At 40.0% G+C, this 24,103-nt stretch overlaps 1 protein-coding gene across 3 annotated transcripts in view; it reads right to left on the reverse strand.

Moving 5' to 3' along the window:
• LOC122768699 (netrin-G1-like) overlaps positions 1-23,893 on the reverse strand; it is a 60,814-nt gene extending 36,921 nt beyond the window's left edge. For 2 of the 3 annotated variants that reach the window (XM_044025087.1, XM_044024922.1), the window contains exons 1-2: positions 22,488-22,734; positions 17,284-17,943 (exon numbers count right to left, since the gene is read on the reverse strand). In XM_044025087.1, the coding sequence (XP_043881022.1) occupies positions 17,284-17,529 (246 nt within the window). In that variant the 5' untranslated portion in view covers positions 17,530-17,943; positions 22,488-22,734. Of the gene's footprint in view, positions 1-17,283; positions 17,944-22,487; positions 22,735-23,742 lie in introns of those variants that run through there. The other variant, XM_044024997.1, reaches the window with a different exon arrangement.
• Between the last annotated feature and the right edge of the window lie 210 nt (positions 23,894-24,103).

A 24,103-nucleotide genomic window follows, 5' to 3' on the forward strand; every position in this document is an offset into this window, starting at 1 on the left:
AATATCTTATTTTCTGGACTGGCAGCACTGATGACACCCTCACACACACACATATGCATGAGCATACACAATGATGTAAGGGAGGTGTTGAGATGAGTGACATATGGCCTATGAGATTGACAAAGCGCAGCCTACTGTTGATGTGCCTCCTGACACGAGGGGTGGCTTGGCAGATAAATTCTCAGGCCAGTGACAGCTGCTGTTGAAGGATGGGTGCAGGCGATCCAACTAATCAGTTTAGCTGACAGATTTCTGGACACGAGCTCAGATCACAGATTGAACACAGTTTCCCTACAGCAGCCAAGTCCCTTTTAATTCCATTTTGTGATTACCCCTCATTACATTAATAATGCATTTTAGTTGTCTGTATATAAATAAACTCCTCATAGACGAGGTTGCTATTTGACAGCTCTGTTTGATGAATGCTTACTGAACTAATTTAGCTTGACATACTGAAGCTGAGTTACCCTTTTTAGGGAAGAAAAAAATATTGCGCCATCAGTTTCCAAACAGTTCTGGGAGAAACTTATGATGTTTATTTTTGGTGTCAACAGAGACTCACACGATATAAAGAGACCATTTAGTAAATAAATCACACAGCAGGTTAGTCTGAGGACACAGCACTGGTATTTATACAGTTTGTCAGTGTGTTGCAAAAATTATACAGACTTTAAAGTCTGTATTTTTCAAAGGTCTACATCAACTTTCATAAAAGCAACACATGCACGCCTTCAGTAAATATGGGTATGTTTTTTAAGATGAGAAATAATGTAATGTATTTTAACTGCAGACGTGTTTAGTAGGACAATAAATCTGATTTAAAATAGGATGTTAAACATGAATTTATACAGTATATTGTCTGGCATAAGAGAGGACATTACAAACTTTAACGCACAATGCTTTTATTTGATATTATTTTATCATTATTATAGATTTCTGTGATAATATTATTTGAATGACTACAATCTGAGAGATAATATACATTTAATGAGCCTCAAGTTTTATTTTGGTTTGAATGTCATCACTATCACTGTCATAGTTGGAGAGGGCAAAAGGCCACTGTTTTATTATCTCCACCACTTATATGAAAGTAAAAGTAAATGGGCAGCCTGTGGCAGAGTGGAAAGGAATTGCAGTGGTAACTGGAGGGTTGCTGGTTTGAATCCTCATTGTAAAACTGGACACCCTTAATTGACCCCAGCCAGGGGGAGGGGACCACATCCAGTGTATTCATATTACTGGTCCCAAGCCTGTATAAACGGAGAGTTGTGTCAGGAAGGGCAAAATCTCTGCCAAATCAAATATGAGGATAATCTGCTTTGGCAACCACGAGAAAGGGAGAATGAAAGGAAAGGAACATTTCCATCAATCCCTTGAGGCAATAAATCAAATCATTTCACAGGTCAAAATTCAGATTAAACTGTCTTAATTGTGATGGGTGTGTTTCTGTATGGTAATCCTGCAATGTAAAAGTACGCTTATATCACAATGACGAGGCTGTGAACTGTATGTGCAGTACTTTGTGCAGCTATGAGAGAAACTCTCCTTCTGGAACTGAGGTGTTGCTGGATTAATCATCCCATCACGATGCTCTGCCTCACAACACCTACAGACCTGTCGCTGGCCCAACCACCCCTCCATCACACCTCCAGATGACCACCGTTGCTCTTGAGTGCACCAGAGGAGGGAAGAACTTGACAACAGCTCGGTGGCACAACTTGACCAAACCACACGATACCCATCACAGAACACAATGAATTCTCACCTTCAGCAGGTGTGTAAAAGGCATACTCTCTTTGCCCCGCACTCACACAATACCTTGATATAACTTAAGGATGATGTGTTTGTGGTGATACACAGATGACAGGCCCAAAATGATATCAAAGAAGAGCTTGGTTTGCTTTTTAGAGGAGGAAATGGTCAAGTGTATAGTGAACACAGGCTGGCTGCGGATCCTTTCAGCTTGGTATAAGCCTTGACGGAAGAGAAGGCAGCGATGGGCCATGGTGAGATATTGGAAGACTCAGAGCTTTGGCAGAAACTCAATAGAGCTTTAATAACCAGCAGTCAGGGCCAGAGTGGCTCACAACAGAGCCGTGCTTTTCACTCCCCTGACCTTCAGAGAAATGAAGGACAGCAGGATTGCACAGCTGACCCGTGAGTGCTCCATCATATCGTGAGGTTGGAGGGTTATGGGTGTCAGAGATATGATAGCAGATAATGCCAATTCAATATCAAGAAGCATCATTGTACATGAGATCCTGATAACCTAAATGGTCAGTACATGTGAGTAGCAGCTTCAACATCCATCATCTGTGCCTTTAAAAAAACAACAACTACAACCTGCAGATATTTCCAAATCACATGTACAGAATACTTGCTGAACAATGCAGAGCATGCTTTAAAAAAAACCCCAGTCATTCCAGGCAATAATTGGCTTAACAATGTATTTGGATGAAAGTGAATAAGCCCAAATATGCTTGAGTAATTTAATTAAGTTCAAGTGTCTCAAAGAGAATGAAAAACAGAAATGAATGGAGCTTATTTTTCTTCTTCTTCTTTGTTTGGGCTGACAAAGAGACAAAGTTTATGTTTGGTTAGTGTAGAGAATTGAATGGATGGACCCTTCCAGGGTGTTCCCGCCTTTCACCCTATGTCATCTGGGTTACCAAGCGTATTTAGCCATGAGCAATAGAATTTAGTGGAGGCTGTGCACGTAGGGATGCAGCAGTGTTCTGTTGTTGATACCTTTTTCATTTTCAATCCCTCATGATTAACAAGACATAAGGAATTGGGTAAGGCATGAGGCATTTGCATCAGGTGGTTAAATAAATAGCACATCAGAGGCGGCAGACGTGATGGCCGTAACTTGCTATTGACCCAGATGTCAGATCAAAACAAAAACACAAACTTCTCCCCGTGCTCATGTTTCCATTTGCCACATGCCAAGCACTCCGCCCTTTGGAACGTAGCCCTCGCTAACGCAGTCCCTTTGAGGACTGTAGCACAGCCAGTCTGGCCTTTTGAAGTACACTGCTTGGCAAATCAACCGCTCCGCGATCCAGGGCCACAGCCTTCCTTAGGATTCATGGGGTGTCCGCAGATGAGGGAAAACGTAATCCACATTAATTAACACCTGGCTTCATTATCTATCCCATGTGTCAGGGTCCCACTGCGGTAAATTTAATACTGCCTTATTATCATGGGGAATGGCGGTGGTGAGCTTATGCACATTTGATTTAGTTTGTGAAATTCTCTCTTCTCTGTCTTTATTTCTGTGTATACAGAACTGCAACATAGCAAGTTGCTTGTGCATTTGTTGTTTTTGTGTATGTTTATCTATAATTGTGCATACCTGGACATTTTTCTCTGTGTGTAAGTGAGTGCATGTGTGTGTGTGTGTGTGTGTGAGAGAGAGAGAGAGAGAGAGAGAGAGAGAGCTTGGGTGTGTGAAAGATTAGATTCCCTCTGATGTCAGGATTCAATAAAAAGCTTTACCATTGCTGGGATGAAAGGATGTTTAATTCTCTCTCTATTCCAATGCAGCCACTGGATGAAACGTCTATAGCCTACGTGTGTGGTAAAAACTGATATTGCTCCTGTCAAGATACTTTGGGCACAATGTTTATTCAGGTTTGTATTTGTGTGTAATACAAACACATCAGAAGAATTTACAGGCTTTTATTGGCTTTAGATGAAAAAACATGTACATCCCTGATTCAGAGAGACACATTAACCCAGCCACAAGGCCACATCCAGTGTACCAGTGCTCTCTAAATCTCTATTTTAAAAGAGGGGTTTGGTGTATTTAGCAACAACACTGACCAGAGTCAGACGGAGTCTGTGCTGAGTCAGACGGAGTCTGCTCGCTCTCAGACGGAGTCTGTTCTGAGTCAGGTGGAGTCAGGCGGAGTCAGACGGAGTCTGTGCTGTGCCGTTCCATATGACACTAACTACCAGTGTAATAGATAAGTGGACATTTTCTTGGACCACCCATTGTTTTCTGGGCCCACTCATACTGTAATATCTGCGTATGACACAGTACTAAACTACACCAGCTGCTCATATATGAAGTGATTTTGGGGGTTTATCTATTCAAGCACACTAATGCAAATCTATTTAAATGTTTATTTGTGCACCAATGGCCAAAAAACACATTTGAATAACCACAAATAACATGAAATAATATTCAAATACTATACATGGGGTGTTGCAGCTTGTGTGTATGCAGTTAATATTATACGTTCCTACTTTCCCGATTGTCTTACCTTAGTGCTAATGCAATAGATCAACTTCAAAAGTATTTTTTTAAAAGTATTTTTTTAGAATTACATGGGCACCAATCATTCATGCCTGTGCATTAATCATGGAGCTAGAGCTGAGAGGCAATTAGCTTCACTTGGAAGCAAAGAGAAAGCATTAGTTTAGCTCGCTCCAAATAAAATAAAAGCCTTTCCACACCTAGAAACTTTTTTCTTTTTCTCTTCACACACAGTCATGTAAAACGTATCAAATGCAAACATGTACTTGCATCTGATTTTCTCAGCATTATTTTTGACATGTTGGACTTTTTTTTAAACAACCTTGGATATGTGTATTTTAAATGTTCATATCTTGCACCGCATCTCATACTGTGTGTGTGTGTGGCTATTAAACCATCTTTGTGTGAACATTTTGACCTTGTAAAAACATTTTAGCAGGCTTTTAGCAGGATGTGTGTTTGTGTGTGTGCATGTGTGTGTGTGCATTGCATGTGCTGTACATGAGATGGAAATTAGCTACAGCTAAATCTGGTACAAAGCATATTTCTTGTAATGTATTTTGTCCCTGACACAAAAACATTAAAAAATCTAAACTAAATGAATTACGTTAAATTCAATGGATCTTTGCTGTGGTTCATATTGTGTTGACTGGACCAACTAGACTTTTGTGTATTTGAAATCCTGGTGTTCATTTGCCACACCTCGCCTCTTAATTTAACACATAAGGCATGTGTTAAATCTAACTTCTGTCACTTTGACTCCATTTTATACTCTGGATGTCTCAATCCCCCCCCAAAATAGACCAATTAAACTTTCCTCTTTGAATTATTGATTATGACTTTTGCCGGTTATATATAAGCATCTTTTAAACATTAAAACCAGTCACTGAGGGACTCGGAGTGTTCCGGGGACACAGACTCAGTGCACTGACAATGAGATGCAGAGGTCATTACAGGGAAATGGATAGAAACTGGGATGAAACTGAAAGAGTGACAGAAAGAATGAGATGGTGTGAGAGTGGAATTGCGGCATTGTTCATCAGTGTGTTAGCTCACAGTGTGTCAACACCCCCTCAATCTTTTCATCCTGCATAGTTATTAGAGGCTTTTATTAATTTGAAATGTCAAAGAGAGGGAATAAAGCACTACTGAAATGTCACCCTTTCATGGAGCATGATAAAATCACGCCGGCCGCTCTGGACACCGGCATTTTCCCCCTCTGTACTTCCATCCCTATGTCGAGTCGACTCTCCTCTCTGCTGCACAGTCTCTTTCACTCTTTCTCGGCGATCAATATGGCCTGACAACATGATGGCTGGGTTTCCTGAGGGGAGCTGGGTCACAACAGTTGGCTGTCATCTCACTACTATTTCTCTATTTCAAGTCATGACTCTTTAATTCAGCGCTGCATTTCTTAAGATAAAATAATAAAAACAAATATATAAAAACTATAGAATTTTAGTGATAGCTCTCACCTAAAATTTAGGTGAAATTATTTTAATTTGGCAAACAATAATTGAAGATAATATAATTATACATGTATAATGTGTACATTCACCTGATTACACCACAAAGAGCCTTTCATATGTATATTAGGAGCCAGATTCAACTTCAACATTTTGAACTGCCATGTTTTTACAGTAGCCCGCAAAGGACAAACCGAAGGCTACATAGGTTTTCCATTACACTTGAAAGGAAAGGGTGAGGTGAGGATATTCAGCTGCAACATGCAACCAAATGCAATGAATGCTGCAATATTTACACACTGTGCCTTTAAAACAAAGTGACCTTTGCAAACTAGAAAGAATGCTGTCGTCATGGTAGCATTGAGTTGTACATCAGCTAATAAGTTTCACACTGCTACAGATGTTTTAAAGCATATTTATTATTCAGTTAGTAGTAGTTTAATAGGTAATGTACTAGTAGTGGGTCATTTATGTGGGAAGTGCTCTTGTTCTTCTTTTGTGGGTATTTTTCTCAGACATGGTTGGGCAAGATGGCTGACTTTGCTGAAGCACTACTCATTTCTGAAGTACATATTCTAAGGCTATGACAACCAAACAGTGTTTATACACGTATCCAAAAATACTTATTGTTGTTTAATCTCTTTCAATTACACACTGGATACATACTACTTTATGTACAACTTGAATGTGTGCATATTAACACTTTGTAAGGTCAGCGTTATATATTTTTTATTTACCTTGTTTCTGTGTTTTATTGGTTTTATATAGATTTATTAGTTTTTATTATATTTTAATAGACTTTGTATGAGCTTGACTCGTACAAGTTACGGTACTCTTGTCGCCAGGATTGAGGGGAATACATTTTCTCATAACTTGAAGTCTTCTCTGTTAACATGAATGTGAACACTGGAAAGTTTAAGTGTTTTGGTTTCTGCTAAGACAAATTGGAGTTCCAGTGGCAGAGGGGGAGACGTTCTTTCTCTCTGCAGTCTTTTGTTAAAAGAACAATAGGAGGTTCATCAAATGGAAGAAGAGATGATGTTGTTTTAACGAGGCTAAGGCGGGGGGATTGTGGAATGGATGGTTTATTTAGAAAATAAGTCTGTGTCAATTTTTCTCCTGACATAAAGTCAGCAGCAACAGTTGTTCTGCGACCTGTCGTCCATTTACAGTGTAAAACTCATGCCATTGGTAGTGTAGTGTAAAGAAGCCAACACAGACTTTTACGATAATGCTTTCAAAGTATTCTCCACTATGAGAGCGCTGCATAAATGCTTGTGACTAATCAGACTGGCCTGGACAGTGTCTTGAAAGAGGTGATGTCCTTCACATGTGGGAAATAAGTGGGCTGAGTAAAATATATTTAGACAGCAACAGAGAGCCAGGCTGCCAAATAGCTTTTGACTAATTCAATTACTGTATCTTATACAAGATTCCCATTCAGCTTGTCAAGTGTAGAAGGAGGTTCAATGGGACGTTTAATCACCGAGGGCAATGAGAGTGTGAATAATATAGGAAGGAATTCCTTTTATTTTGAACATTACAGCAGAAACTGTACCCTCTTATTTATGTGAAGTGGTAGAGGAGCTGAAATAGAATTGGCTGAACAGGATGCAACGAGGATGGGATTGAAACTGTAAATTATTCAAATGTTCTGTGGCTTTCTAAGAACTCATTGGTAATGAGAGGCACTCGATGCATATACTGATATTACGTGTTTTCTGTGACAAACACAATGACTTACTGATGTAATATTCATGCTTTCCTGTACTAAGCCTATTATGCACATCACATGTCTGCAGGAAATGAGCTAAATGTGGCTAGCTGAATGAAGTTAAAGCATTTCTTCAGATTATTTCTTATCTATAGCCCTTTAGGTCCCCAAGCATGGTCCAGTGAATGTCTATGAGCGTTTTCTCTCTCACCAAAAAATCAAACTTACGGGTGGATTAACTATGTGTAAACACACATAAACCACTTTTCTCAGGTGTAAACCAGTGTCCAACCAGTATGAGGCTCATTGACCCAAGCTCCTCCCCCTTTATCAAAGGTGGACCTGTTGCGTCACAGTCTTTCTCTCTTCGGCTCACACAGCTGCAATTCGATGTCAGATTACCAGACCATGTCCCCTGCACTCCTCCCCACTCTCCCTCCCGCCTCTTCTCGCTCTCAGCCCACTTCTTGGCATTTTTCAAAACGATCTATTGGACATAGTTAGCCTCAGTATAGGGGGTTTAGTTACCCTTTGATATCTTGTAAACTTCGTTAACGGTGATATTGAAAAGTAATTTAACTGAGAGATGCAGTTTAATTGTTTGGATCAAGTTTAGTTAAACTGTCATACTGTTCAGGACTGCAAGTAATGATTATTTGCATAATTAATCGACCAAATTAAGAAACCTCCTAATGATTTCCACAAACCAACATAAATACATTTTAACGGTTTCCTTGTTATAAGCAGCAAGGAAATCAGAAAATGTTTAAATTTTAAAAGCCGAAAATAACTTTAAAAATTTAAAAATAACCTTGAACCGATATGATTAGCAAAATACTTGACAGTCAATTTAGTAATTGATTAATTGTTGCAGCCCTAAAACTCTTTGAAACTTAATTTATAATATAATTTAGAAATATTTAAAACATGTTTGTTATAATATGTATGCCACTTGCTTACGGCAACCTAAAATACAAACTGACTGCTGCTGAAGAGCAGATGATTATGCAATGTCATGATAATTCAGCTGAATCTATACTTCCTGACTTATTTGAATCAAAGTTGCACTGACTTTAAAAAGTGGACAAATGTGTTGATTTCAAAGTAAGCAAGCATAATATCAAAGAATATCAAGGTTTGACAATCTGCCATGATTCTCAGTGAAAATAGACAGAACAAATATTACAAAGATTGTTGTTTCAATTTGGATGAAACTTAAAAGGGGAAGAGAATGTGTGAGGTCTTTCTGAGATTATGGGCAACAAAAGTTCTAAAAACGAAAAAGCATTTTTCCTATAATCCTACATCAAAATTAAAAAGTAACAAAGCACTAAAGTAAATAATTACTTTGCCCCATTTCAGACAGCAAACACGCTTTCACATGTTAAGCTGTCCAGAAAGTCGATCCACAAAGCCCATCGCTTTCTTTCATATCGCCATGCATAATTCATGTCTTTGTATTTACAACTCTTTGAGAATGAACCTATCACAGATACCAGGGAATAATTCAAGACACACACATCTCTATGTGTCAAGTGCTCATCCTATATGGAGCATTTAACCTCCACGCGTTCAACCAATGCGCGGATATTATGCATCATCAGGTGACGGAAAACAAGCGAGGGAGGAAATTAAAAAGCGAAAGAGGTGGCAGACGACTGAAAGAATAAATGATGACCCACCTCCCGTGCCCCCGTCCTGCAGTCAGGGGACATGTTGCATGTCATCTCAGTGTCTCAGTACGCAGTGGTGCGGTTATGATGTGCCGGGCAGGGCCACTTCACTACAGAGTCAAGGGCACTGGGGTGACAGGAAGCTAAACGCTCCAACTGTTCCCTGTCTCCAGACAAATATATGGCTGAGTGAATTTTCTGCCTGAAGAGGGAAAGGTACAAAGATCAAAAAGGGCCAGTGGCAGTTTCAGGTTTGACCTCTGAACTGTTTGGTTATTTCAGCACCTACATTGACACTCTGTTCATGATCGTGATGCTCAAACTGGTTAGTCACTGACACAAGCTGTGTTAGAGACCCACTAGATGGTAGACTCTGCTAAGGCTGGGAGATATGGCTTATAAATAATATCTTGATGTTTTCATACATCACATATATCGGGATATGGCGAACACAAGCAGCGGAGCCATGTCCATTCTTGTCGGCATCCATTTTGCACATTTCTGTATTTTTCAATTTCCGCCATTCAAGAAAAACGGGCCAGACGTTTACTCGTGTGTGACCCCTCGCTTGGTCAGACAGTCGTTTCCTCTTCCTCACTTCCTCCCACAACAGCTTCATCTGCTAAAATAATGCTATTGCGCCTTTGATCTTATGTGTGTGTCGTGCCATGAAGTAATCTGTGTTTCTCGCAAGAACTCCGGATTGTGAGGATTCCGGGTCCGCGGCTAACAGACAGTAGGGGGAGCGGACACATCCCCCAACTTTCACGCATTTAATCATCACAATGACTCAGGAGCTGTTGAATTAGGGCAAAAATCAGGCATGGATCTGCTTTAACATTAAAGGATATTTACGTGTCTGAGAAACAATAAAAGGGCCAATAAATATAGTCAAATTCTGCTATAACAGAAACAATTAGGCTCAACTGTTATTAAGTGAGTTTAGTGCATTTCACTTATTTATTCAACATTAAAAATATGATGATTATCAATGCAACACAGATACCTTATCTCGATATGGCGATATCCAAAATCTAAGACGATGTCACGACATAGACATAACAAGTATATATTACCCAGCCCTACTCTGTACTGTATAACAACCAATACATGAGCGTCCATGTTATAGCTGTAACATCTATATGTGCAAAAAAGTGCTTTCTGCTGTGCAATCCCTAACGAATGTGTCATATTAGATGTAATCCAAATTCTGACAACTCTGTGTCCATAAAACCTCTATTATTGTTCAATTTGTCTTAAAAGAAATGAAGGAGTGTGATCAATGCTCATTTCATCTGATCAGTGCTCATCACCCAAACATGATGTTTTGCTTTAGTGCAACTCTTTACATTTAATTTCACCCAGAGAGAATCCTGTCAGTAAAACAAGGCAAGTTTTGATGAATAATGACATTGCATGTTTACGTACAGTATATAAGAAACTGAAAAGCCTTAACTTGCTTTCGTGGATCTCTTTTGGGGAGAGGGAAACTATGGCAGCACTGATAAATCATCAGCTTGTAGGCAAACACATTTGCAAGGGGTTGTGTATTTGCACAGTCAGCAAAGACAGAGCAATGTTAGCATTTAGTTCAAGTCATGCTCTGGGCTTGTGTAATGTTAAGACTAATACTTTTGTATTTGTACTTTTATTAATCCCCGTAAGGAAATTCCTTCCCTGCATCGAACCCATCATCTACGAGGCACCTATGAAAACCTCCAGAATAAGGAGCAGTGGGCAGCCACTGAGCAGCGCACTATGCTGAATATTGATCTATATTTTTGACTAAAATTACTAACATAAATTAGGAGAGGGAGGCACAGATAAACAGCTGTTTGTGACTCCCATTTCTCTGTTCTCCTCCTCACATGTATCTTTTGTTATTCTTTAGTTTTCTACATAAACAACTAAAGAGACCCCTTGTGGAGCATGATGAGTGGATTGTTGTTGATTTCTAAAGGCCGTGGTGCACTTCTGCGTACAGCGCGCATGGACCCAACACGCATCGTGTGCATGACATGACCTGTGTCATCAACACGCACCGCGCACGCTGCACATGCAGCCCAGATTCTGGAACCGCGGACGTTTACCAGGGTCTGAACTAACTTGATGAAGGTACAGGTTGAGTTGCAGTCTAAGGACAGAGGTTCAGACTACATGACGTGAAAGAAAGAGGCATCATAATTCATTTATCATCTTCAATCAATTGTTGTTGCTGCTGTTTTGTAGTGTAGATTAGGTCAGATTAGATTAGATAAAATGAGATGAAATTAGATTGGATTAGGTTAGATGAGGTCAAATCATATTATTATATCATATTATATTATATCAGATTAGGTCAAATCAGATTAGATTAGATTACATTAGATTGAATTCAATCAATTGAGATTAGGTCAAGATAGCTAATCTGAGATTAGTGGTTCTATTCAGAGTGAAATGCCTTTTCATTTGCCTGTATGTCCATGGCACATTGGCAGAATCGGCATTAAAGCTCTTGAATCTTGAATCCATACCCGTAAAAAATACAAAGAAATAAATCAGATTAGGTCAGATTAGATCAGGTCAGGTCAGATCAGATTGAATTATTTTATAATGTATTTTTAAGCCATTATTTTAAAACAAAACTAATTGCATATACTACATATCTTTGAATTATTTAATCGTTTTCCTGACTGTAATTACATTATTTTACACCTGACAACAGGAGTGATGCGGGACTCCGACTGCCCTTTCAAACCTTTACAAGACTGGAAAGAAATGTTGGCAGCAAACTCACTCCAGGCAGCAATTAGGTTTCCTTTAAAAAACTAAGTGAGTTATTACTTTACAAACACATTTCCTATAGGCAGTAGAGTTGACTCAGTAGCCATTCTGCAGATTTGCTGTTTATGCCCCTGAACTCTCAGCCAATGCAGCAAAGGTTGCGTCTCCTTTCTTTAGTCTGGAACCTGTTTCTCGCTTTTCTAATTCTCTTACATCAGTTCTAGTGAGCATGGAAGACGCACATTGAAAGTTTACAATGGCTCCTGTCATTGCCATCAAAGATAAGTCTGCTGCATTGACTGTCAATAACATCGCAGTCTCCGAGCAGCTTAGCGGGAGCTCTCATCTTGTCTTTCCTCCCTAAGCCTCGGAGGGGGGCCTTGTGGTGAACCGACAGCCACAACCCCTTTCATCCATTCTGAGAGAACTGAATAATGTCGAGCAGAATAAAAAAAGACTGGCCAATAAGATTGAGAGGAGCTGGAATAAATGCCGTCACTGAATGAGCTTCACAGATGTTTATACAATTGCCAACATAACGCAGATGAATCAGCATGTCTGCAGATACTGTGGAGCAGTATCTGTGGGCCGCCGACTCCTGACTCAAAGCTCACATTCATTCATTTAGATCAGCAGCCAGACCACTGAGGATACTGTGTGAGGACAGAATGTCTCTTAGCTTTTCTTTCCAAGATTCTCCCTGTGGCTTTTAAAACCACCAAAACACTGTTCTAACTACTAGTGAGTCATTTAAACACTGCCTGTGTCTGTCTAACAAAATGACTTTTATTTACACTGCATATTCAGATTCAGCCAAAATAACATTGTGTGTGGATTAAACAGGCATGCACATTTACCTGGCAACCACAAATGATTCTGTCTCTCTAAAAATCAAAGGTCTTCCCTGAATGATATCAATTTCCCCTTTTCTCAACTGCCATTAAAATCCTAAAATGCAATGTGACTAAAGAGACTGGGAAAAATACTGTGATTGAAACAAGCATCATGGGAGGTTTTCGTTGTTAAAGTTGTGCTAATTTAACAATAGAAAGACAGAAATAGAAGCACTGAAGTTCCTATCCATCAAATATAAGGACAAAGTGCCTAGAAAGAGAGGAGCTGAAGGTAGAGAGCAGAAGGTAAGGAAAACCATTGATTGGTACTTGATTGATTCGGATTTTAACATCCAATAGAGCAGGGGTGTTAAACTCAAATGACCTGAGGGGGTCATTTGACCACATGGGCATCACATCTGGTCAGGTGGTCAGGTCGAGAGAAAAAAACGTTCAGTAAGCAGTGTTATGAGTTTACAATTCCATTATGATATAGCAATAATGACCTTTGTGGCAATATGAGGCACATTTTACTCTTTACGTGAAGTGTTTTATTTAATACAGAACAATATAAAGTTCACAATAAAAAAACATATTTATTCTGCAAAATCTATAAATATCAAAAACACTCCAAAACTCCAAATCTTTCTGCCCTTACGGAGAAACAAGAAGTTCTTGTAGGATGACTTTGGAACCCGACGTATCTATCAAGAGAGCCACGCAGAGAATTGGCATTTCAATATTTAACAGCCTCAAGCCGGTTCACTCCCATGATATTTACAGTATAATGATGAATTATCTACCTGCACACGGGGCTGTAATGTAATAACCATGTCACCTATGAATGGGTCTAATTATATCACTTGAGTCAATACTGAAGATTAAAAAAATCATTATTACAGCCCCTTCTCGCCACCTGAGTTTTTTCAAATTCAGCTGCGTGATCTCTGGCCCGGGATTGGTGCTCCCAGCTGTGCCAACCTGGCAACCGATGCTGATTGGAGACTTGACCTGAAGAAGCAGCACCTGACTAATATAACAGCAAGCTGGTTCCACAATGCAGGAGACTCCGCTTACCTCATGTGGTTTGTGATCGTCCGAGATGTAAACTTAATTTGTACAGTAAGAAGAACTCATTTCCCCAGACTGGACGAGGACAATGACCTTGTTTCGTCTGCACTTGAGTTTTTCCAAGTCACGATACACTAAAAGTGCTTTTTTTTGTTTTTCTGGTATTGTATCCAGTGAGGTTTTTATTTCTCATTATCCTCGAGTTAGGTAATATTTATTTTGTTTCCAGAGTCCTTTTTTTCTTGGGTCATTTAATTGATTTGACAGCACCTGTCGGCTGTTTCTGTTATAGTTCTGCTTCCCCGTTAGTTACTAAATTGCTGCCTAAGTAATAATTTTACTCATTGTTGTAACAATATTTTTTTGATCAATTGAAACTGGAAACAGCATAAAGGTTGAAACATATTAAGACATAAGTTATCTTGATCTGTAGAATAATTCTTTTGCACACTCCCTGTGTAACATGTGAACAGCTTTTAGAGGCCCTGATGTTCTGCACCTTAGAATCAGAACATGACTTACCCCCTCTCACCCTTTCACCTAAACCATCTTTATCCTTTGTTCTCAACCCTCAAGAGAACATGCCATGAAATTTGAATTAACACCAAAATACCTCAGCCATGTCAACCAAAGTCAAGACCCTGTCAAACCTTAAGATGTAAAATATCCACTCACGAACACGGACTTGGATAACATGAAAGACTCCAGAGGAAAGTGATTGGACCAGACCCACAACTGTAGGGAACTTAGTGATTGACTGAAGCTCATTTGCACTCTCCTCTCATCTCCCAACACAGTGTCAGGAAGCACTGGTGGAAAAGGTCACTGGTGTCAGTCTGCCTGTGTGCAGGCCCACAATGTGAACCCATCAAGCACACAACAGCCAAGTTCCCCATCATCTGCACAAATACACGTCACAGGTGATAGATGTACATGCCGTCACACGCAGGGACGTCTGAAAAGTATCAGTGACAGCAGGTGAGCAACCTGCAGACATTACAGCACGTCAACGTCTGATTTAATTAGTCATTAAGACACAAAACAAACTACATTTATTTTGAACTGTTGTTTTGCATTGTCGATTAGATGCGGTGAGATTAGATTAGATTAGATTAAATCAGGTCAGAATAGATTAGACTAAATCAGGTCAGATTAGATTAGACTAAATCCGGTCAGATTAGATTGGATTAAGTCAAACCAGATTAGATTAGACTAAATCAGGTCTGATTAGATTAGATTAGATTAAATCAATTTAGAATAGATTAGACAAGATTAGGTAACGTTATATTGGATTAAATCAAACCAGATTAGATTAGACTAAATCAAGTCAGATTAGATTGGATTAAATCAAACCAGATTAGATTAGATTTAATCAAGTCAGATTAGATTCTATTTGAGTAGAGTAGGTCAGATTAAATTCAATTAGATTAGATCAGATTACAGAGTACAGTAGCTACTATTAGGTCAAATGAGATTAAATTGTATTAAATTAGATTGATTTCGATTTCATTAGCTGTTATGAGTTGTTTTATGGGTGGCGCATGATGAAGGATCTTTCGTTATGTTTCATTTATAAAATGAAACTTTATCATTATGTGATAAGGATAGGGAACTGCAAGGAGAATGCTTATTAGCACTAAATGGATAATGTCTTTAGACAAAGCAGAATTAGTGACTGATAATCGTTTTACTTTATCTTCCGTCCACATTTCAAAGTCATAAATCAGCCTCAGGGTAACATGGAGGTCTGTATTAGGCCTGAGCGATAAGTCAATATCAATTAGCCAAATAAAGGTTCCTTCAATAGCAATCTAACACAAATCAGTACACTGATGTGATATTTATGTGTTGCACAAACACACTTTGGAGAATAAGAAATAATTGAAGAGCACATGAGCACATGTATTCACCAGTAACAAAGAGTAACACTGGTTAATACATGATTAATGATAGTTAAGTTATACTTATGCTGGACTTAACTTATAGTTAAGTGATTCATGTTTTACACTTACACTTACAATAAGTGTTATTAAGTTATAGAGTTAAGTAATTATTTAGTGCAAATATACTGGACATAAAGTAAAGTTTCAACTTTACACATCCATATGAATAATATATTAATTAATAACTTAATTAAGGTAAATAACATTAATAAGTGGTTAGTTAAAACATGAATTAACTGTTAATGCTGCTTAAAACAGCAGAAAGTAATGTTAATTAATGTAACCTTATTGTAAAGGCACACCAAAATGAAGGCGTCATGTTTAAAGTAACTGCATATAAAGCTTTATCTCTGAATAACTGAAAAGGGAGTTATTGTTACAGATACACTGTCATGTAGTGAAGTATTTGTCCAACCTCTTCAGCTCTCTGTCTTTGTCTTGTTTTATGTTAATGTTGTGTATTCATGATAATCTGGGCTGATTTTTTTTTTTTTCTCTCTATTGTTTTGATATAAAACTTGACAGAATGTCACACACGACTGGAGACCGGCTCTCTTTTTTTCTTCTCATCCTACAGTGGCATTAAATGTCTCAGTGCCATCTGGAGCCGTGCAAATACAAACTCTCTCTTTTTAAAGATGCCTATTTTAATTGGTAAATATTTACTTGCAGGCGCTCTCAGTGGACGGTGCACGTGACTTTTAATAAAGCACTTTAAAGCCTATTCTTACTGCTTTCTTTGAGTGTCATTCCAAACAAATGCAACCTGGGGTTGAACTGTTGATAATAGATAATAAGGGCCAGTGGAACATGATCCTGAACACTGCAGTGAACATGCGACGAATAACAACTCTGCCAATGTTAACTGTGATCTTTCCCCTGACTCTGTTTGTGTTTTTTGTTTGTTGTAGTTGAGTATGTGAATTTATTTATAAAACGGTGCTGCACAAATGTGTGGATTTCTATTGGGGATTAAGTGTTTGAGTAGGATTGATTGAATTTGGTGACAAAATTATATTAATATTAATATTAATATTTTCTCAATATTTTTCAATAAGTAACCAAAACCCAAACATTTTGGCTGCTTTTCTCCAAAGTCTGTAAAAAGATGAGGAAAATGATGTATTCATCCATCATCCACCGCTTTATCCTCCACCAGAGGGTCGCGGGGGGTGCTGTGCCAATCTCATCTGACATAGGGTTGTTCGGAGAATTATGTATAAATAATAAAAATAAAAGAAAGAACGGAAGCTTTTGTTTCTACAATAATGCGTCTTTTTTGGGCAAGAATATAAAAAGTGTTCCAGGGAAAGCAGAACTTAAGTAAATTATTTTTGCAGGACACACGTACACACGTTCCTCTGTGGCCTGTTGTATGTATGCAAGCTTTTTCATGTCTGTGTGAACGTGTCCACACTCACTGTGTGTGTGTGTGTGTGTGCATTAATCTCTGCTGTTGTCTTGTATGTACTGTTCTCTAGCCCTGACCCAGTACGCTGTGAGATCTTGCCCACAGCCTCATTTGTCTCCATCAGGGGACAGACGAGGTTACGACTCACCAAAGCGCAGTATGTTTCTGGCGGATCTCCACACGTGATATTTGGGGGGTCGAGGGCCACTCGCAGGTACTTTGTCATGTCAGTGGCTTCCGGCTGACAGGCCATGTAGTCCCATGCCAGGCCCTCCTCCGTATAGATCTGGGACTTACAAACGTCATAGTGCCCCCAGGCTGCTGGGTAATGTTGCATGGTATGTGCCACGCTGGTGCAGACAGCTTGTAGAGTGAACAATATGGGCCAAAGCATCGTTGATCTCGTTCTGTATGGTTTCTCTAGAATTCTTCTTTTCTTTTTGTTTGTCTTAACAGCTGCTGCTTCGTCACAGAAACAACAATATCGCTAAAAAACGTTTCTAAATGGACTGCAGCTTTGAACGGTGAAGTGAAGGGTTTGGCTTCATGTTGCTACTTATGTGTCAGCAGCTTCAAGCAACGATTAGCCCCACGTTCATTTATTTTGCCTTTGCTACCACTTGTGCTTGGCTGATGAGGTGTGTCGACAAGTAAGCCTCTCCAGAAGAGTTGAGTCCTGATGACGACGGGGTCAACTGACGGTCAGATGAGATGAGAAGAGAGGAGTGACACTCCTCATAAGTCAGCGGTTGTCAGACGCCTCAGCTTGATCTCCCGTTAATTGAGATATTTCGCCACAAGCGACATCCTAGACGTAGAAGAGAAGGACAGTTTGGTGAATAAAGTGCAACACATGAATACACCACAACACTTGAAACAGAATTAAAATGTCGGTTCGGTGCAAGGGCACTGAGGTGGATAATAAGTGGCTCTCAGTTAGAGGTGGCAAGAAATATCGTCTAAGACCATGGTTGTGTATCACCGGCAGAGCAGTGTGTGAAGTATACTGTATGTGAGGAAGAGGAGGATGATGGGAATAAATCTGCATCCTGTGAAAAGTCTGGAATAATACGTTTCAGAACCACTGATTCAAGGATAATGTCCTGATCGTGAAAAAGAGGCAATGAAACGCACACTGAAACTCCACACGTTGCCCGAATGAGCAGGATTCAGTGTCACATGACCATTAGTGGACTTACTTGATCACATGACCTCTCGCTGGCATCCTTAAGTGCGTGGCTGAAAACTTAAATGTTTCTCCACTGTAGTTCAATTGTGTCAGGAATTTTTACTTGAATGCTAAAGTTTAAAGAAAACAAAATTTGCTTTCCTGAAACATTGTGTCTATTAATGTAATCTGTAACAATTAATGACTTAAACAATCAAAATTTTAAAGGATGTCGTCTAATTATCATTATCATCAAAATCCCCCATAAATATAGACGTTTTTTTCTCCCTTCTCAGTCATGCATAATAATATGTATCCCTCTATAATAACCTTGTGAAAATTACTGTATACAATTCAAATCTAACTTGTACTGTGAGGCCTAATCTCCATTTGATATTCATACAAAAAGGCTCATTTCCATGTGTCGAGTCGCTGAGTTTAACTTATTGCTTTTGTTCCCCTGACTCTTGCTCCTCTGTCGCCGAAAGTGGAGACGTGTTGTCCCAAAGCCGTCAGAGGCATTTGGGGGAATATTAAAGTCAAATTGGGAGACAGAAATGGTCTATTTGAGGGATTGTACGTTTCTCAGAGCTATCACAACTCATCAGTCACATGGCCTAACTCATGGGATAATGGTGCCTGGCAGCAGTCAGTGGAGACCGGCAACATCTTAGTGTCTCTGGTGAAAATTGCATGTGCATAAAAAGGAGTAGCTACATGTCCATACAGCTGCATCTCACACAGTAATGACACCGTAAATAGACGTTAAGTTACAGACAATGGGCTCATATGGCCTGAGGTTTTGCCAGGTTCATGTTAGTGGGCACAGCTGCACAGAGAAAAGTGGTTAATTTAACATTTAATCTTAACAAACATGTACAGAGTCTTCGCTGCTTACAAATCCCATTCATTCTATTACTATTGGAGCAATTCAGCAGCACTTGTTGATGGAGAAGTGTTATTCAGGCGCTCTGCTTCCTTACATGGAGCTGCTGAACCACTAACTTTCCGGTCAGCAGCTTTGGTCTCCACCCTTCAGGCAACAGCCGCCACCCCCCCCAAGGTGAGTGGCAGCTGCTGCTGACATATAAATTTTCCAGTAACCTGGTGTCTGAAGCCTGTGGTGAAACTTTTATGTTCAGAGGAAAGAGCTGTGTTTGGATTTGTGTCAGACGATTGCATTTTCTATTGGAACAAAAAAGTAAAAGTAAAATCACATTAATGAACGAGAGGGCCATTAATAACACGATATGATGTAAAAAGATTTGGATCAAAAGATTTTGAAAAACAAACTCTTCTTGATGCATCCACTGTGACTGCGAACACATGCAGGCAGGTTCCGGTGCTCCCTGCTGATACGGCGGGGCATTAAAATGAGAACTGAATGCGTTTTGACCACATCTAAGGCAATTACTACCTTCCCTCGCCAACCTAATGCCCCCTTTAAAAATGACTCCAGGCCTGAATACATTACAAAGTGTAATGAAAGAGTGTTGTACGAGTCACAGAAATGATCTGCGCTGTTATTCAGACCCTTCAAGTGAGTCGTGTCAGGAGGTTCAGGTGGAAGGTGGAGGTGAGAATGAGATTCAGTCAATTAACAAGATCACTAAGAAGAATTTAATTGCAATTAAATATGTGATAAATAAGTATTTTTTTCTTTGAATTGGACATACATTACATGCTGTACAGAAAAAAGAGGGCAGGTTTTATCATAGCAATCCTAAGCAACAGCAATATAAATATGAAGGAACAAGGAAACAATATCAAAGGCTAAAAGAGGAACTGGTAATCGCAGAGTGCCTCAGTCCTAAGTCTAAGACACTGTGAGGAACCTTCTGTTTGAGGTACCGAGTTTGAAGGAGGAAACATGCACCAGGGGAAGTGGGGATTTATTTTTTCATAAGCCACTCCCTGATCTGACACAGACAAGCACCAAGATAAATCCTTTTTCATTATATCGAGGTCGACTTTCAATAAAAAGACAGTCAAATTAGGTACCGGCGGCAGCGTGAGGGAAAGTTCAAAGCTAATAAGCCATGGTTAATGGAGCTAGCCACAGGAATATTGGTTTTAATTCATGGACACCTGGAGGAATGCAATCTATACAGCTGAAAGTGACGGGATGTGTGACAACATTAGATCACTATATATATATATATATATATATATATATATAAATATACACACATATATATATATATGTATAAGCACAAAGTTTTTTTTAATCTGTGCAAATGCTAAAAAGAGTGTTTATGTAAACGATATGTGTCCTGTCACCTTTTATAAATAGTGTTGCAATAATTGTCATAATCATTTCAATTTTCTCACCAGGTACCTCATGTCCCCGCCTCTCCACCACATACTCACTGACACTCAGAATGCAAGCAGAAACCCCCGGAATCTCATCATTTCCCTGAGAAAAATATGAGGTCAGATTCTATATTAAAAGTCATCAATATTTGAGCAGCTCCCGATATGCAGAGAGAGAGAGAGAGGGAAGGAGAGAGTTTAGAGCTTAGGGTGACCACCTCTCTCACTCCATCTATCTCCCCACACACACACACACATCTCTTTTCCTTCACTTGTTTCTGAAGCCTCTGAAACACCCCCTTGTGTCCGCTTGCATTCCATCCCCTGGGCAGCTCATGCATGGCGGAGTGTTTTTAAAGTCAGCAGGCAGCCGTGTCCTGTGGCTTATATTGGTTACAAACTCTCAGTCAGACTCTTAAAAGAAAGCATGGTAAATGGATTCCATTCATTTTACAGTAATCCAGCCAAAGTGTGTCTTTGCTGTGTGTCTCTGACTGGAGCTCTGTGATCGCCTCTCTGTCCCCATACAGAGCCAGTGTGGAGGGGAGCTTTCCATGGTGCTGAAATCAAGAATCCACTCATTTACACCTCACTAATTACACTCTGCTTTGAGTTACTATATATTAAATGGTACAAATTGGTACACTGACATGACAGACAATTGCTATTTTGTTGTTTTCTTTAGTTTTAGTTTCGAGCACCTGGAAAGGATTTTGGATTTGCACATGCACAATGCCGCTGTGCTGTGTTTATTGATTTTGCTGACTTCCAACCAATAACTCCTGATCCATAGCCAGTTTGAGCAGACTGATGCTTTGTGGCTGGCCGATGAGTGCGACAATAAATGGGTTAATGCTTCCAATGCTCTGTGAGCCAAGGACAAAGCCCTCCGTATGAGTCACAGTGGGATCAACTGGTAAAACAGAAGCATGACGATACTGGCACATATTTGTCTTCTGATTGTCTTTTGCTTTCTCGTTGCCTCTTGGATCCATTATTCAACCTCCCAGTGCTGCCAATTCTCCTTCCCTACCCTCTCCATTTCTGTGTGACAATCCTTTCTGCTTCTGATCTATAAGCACATAAAACAAACACACGGGTTATATTGCTGCACTTGTAACCTGTGAGACTGAAGTCACATTGCTGTGCTTCCTAAAGTCTCCTGCAAATGGTATTTTTCCTGAAAGCATGTGGTTGATGTGGTGACAATGTGAGGATCCCTCAGTGTGGAGTCTACTCAGCTCACACGACGAAAATCTGCCGCCATGCATTATTCAAACTTCTTCTCCTGAACAACTAACGTGCAAAAATACAAAGCATGTCGCACACATTTGAAATCCAGGACATGAAACATTCATGCTCTCTGAATCCCAGGTCAGAAAACAAGGCAAATGTTTAACACGTTTCCTTTTGGCAATTTTAGTTTGGATGCAAGGGAAACAACACCCATTTACGTTAGGTGCATCATTAAGAGAGGCTTTGTCCGTTGTCTTCTGGGTCACATTTTGGCGCAGAGGCGAGACACACCTTGATCGGACTTTTCTGATCTTCTGCGCAACAGGTTTAAGTGGCATTCCTCAATATCCTGGGGATACATTTAAAATTAGAGCAGCTTTAGTTTGACACAATTTCTTTAAAAGCTTCCTCACCTACGATCATTAAGGAGTAAAACTCCTTAACGAGTGGGACTAGTGGATCTTGTGGAGTGGAGTTAAAGTGATCTCGCATCAGCTCCCACATTCCTCTTTCATTTGAGCCACTTTAAACCGGATTGCTGTTAACGATCCGCCCATGAAACAGCCCACTCTAATTACCCCCGTGTTGAAAATGAAAATACACACATTGAATGCTGAAAACACAACACTACTTACGTTTAAACGTGCTCCTGGGACGAGCTGCTCATTCAACAAGTTATTTACCAAGTCTCTCACTGATTCATCTCCCTCTCATTTCTTCTGATTTCCTCTCCAGGCGCACGAGGAAAAAGTGGTGAATGCGCAGGAAGCGCGCATTATTGTTATGGGAAAGCACGGGGTATTCTAGTAGCCCCAACTTTAGTTCACTTAGTAACTTATGGGGTTCAGAAAAGCAACATTTCCTCTCTGAAGAAGAAGAGTCCGCCACTCGTGCACATTGAGACTTTTCTCTATCGCCGCTGAATACGTGAGACAGGAATCCACGCGAGCTGTGTGACTTTACGCAGCGCTGCCGTTGGCGCAGCGTTCACCGAGAGGGCGCATATGACAAATACTTGAACTACGGGAAGATTCACGGTGGTCTCGATTCATTAAAGTCCTTTAAAAAAAACACATCCGGAGAGAAACTCTTTGAGTCTTTGGCAAGATTTCTCAGCTCTGCCGGGAGAGGAAGAGACAGAGGAGCAATCGTCTTTAAACAGAACCAGAGTCCAGTAACATGTGAGCGCTCCGCCGGGTCCTAAAGATAAATCCCATCTCCAGCCTCTTTTTTTTTATGCGGCTCTTAAATCCGTGTAACTGTGCCAATTATTAGTCTTTCTCAGACTCATTTATTCCAACAGGCGAGTGAGTCATTGGAGCACAGCTTGTTGTGCCACCAGGGCTTATACTGTGCCTCAAATGCAGTGTGTGGTTTTATTCTTTCTACTCAGAAAATTGCTGAAAATGTATTTCTTGAGTTTCTAAATTGTAAGGAAATGAATGGAAACTTTTGCACGTGACAACTTTACACATTTACATCGACGCTTACGAGCAATGTCGTATTTAAAGTTGCCCCATAACTACTTACTTATCAGTGCGTTCCACAGCAAACCGCTGCAAGTGCAACCTAATGCAAAATACTATATGACCCATACATCAGTAAAGTCAGTGAGGTTTTATGATCACATTCCAGGGGATATAAAAGCACAGCCACGCACGTGGACTTCACTGAGACGAGTCCTGCAGGGCACACAGTCTATACACAACACAATTAGAAGCCAGAAAAGGAAAAAGGGGGAAACCCCTCTGTTTGAACATACAATATCATTAGTTGTTTTCCTGATAACGCTGATAACCACCCAGAGGTCATACACCCAGATTATTACCACTCCAACAGCGCTTCAGTCGTCCCTGCTTTAGGAGAACAACACCAAAAACAGATCCTTACCTTTCATCTATGTGGGAGATTTGGAAGCGCTCTTGCGAAGAAGAAGAAAAAGGAAAAAATCAAAGGAGATAAAGAGAGAAAGAGAGAGCGAGGGAGAAAAAAACTCCTCTGGTCGAAGTTGTTGGTGTAATTATTCGAAGGCAGAGCTGAGGCAATAACTACAGTTAGGTGCGTGTGTAGCGGGCTCCCTTGGCGAGGAGTCAGAGATGTCACCCTCTCCACTACAGGGAGCCGAGCAGCACGGCACACAGCCGCGCTGACAGGTCGCTTTGAACACGCATTTTAATTGTGGTGTAATGACAACTGGATAAGAGTGACCGCGCCCAGCTGAAGGTCACCACTGTAATTGAAACGACTCTGT

This window comes from Solea senegalensis, linkage group LG1 (assembly GCF_019176455.1).
Source record: "Solea senegalensis isolate Sse05_10M linkage group LG1, IFAPA_SoseM_1, whole genome shotgun sequence".
Taxonomy (NCBI): Eukaryota; Metazoa; Chordata; class Actinopteri; order Pleuronectiformes; family Soleidae; genus Solea; species Solea senegalensis.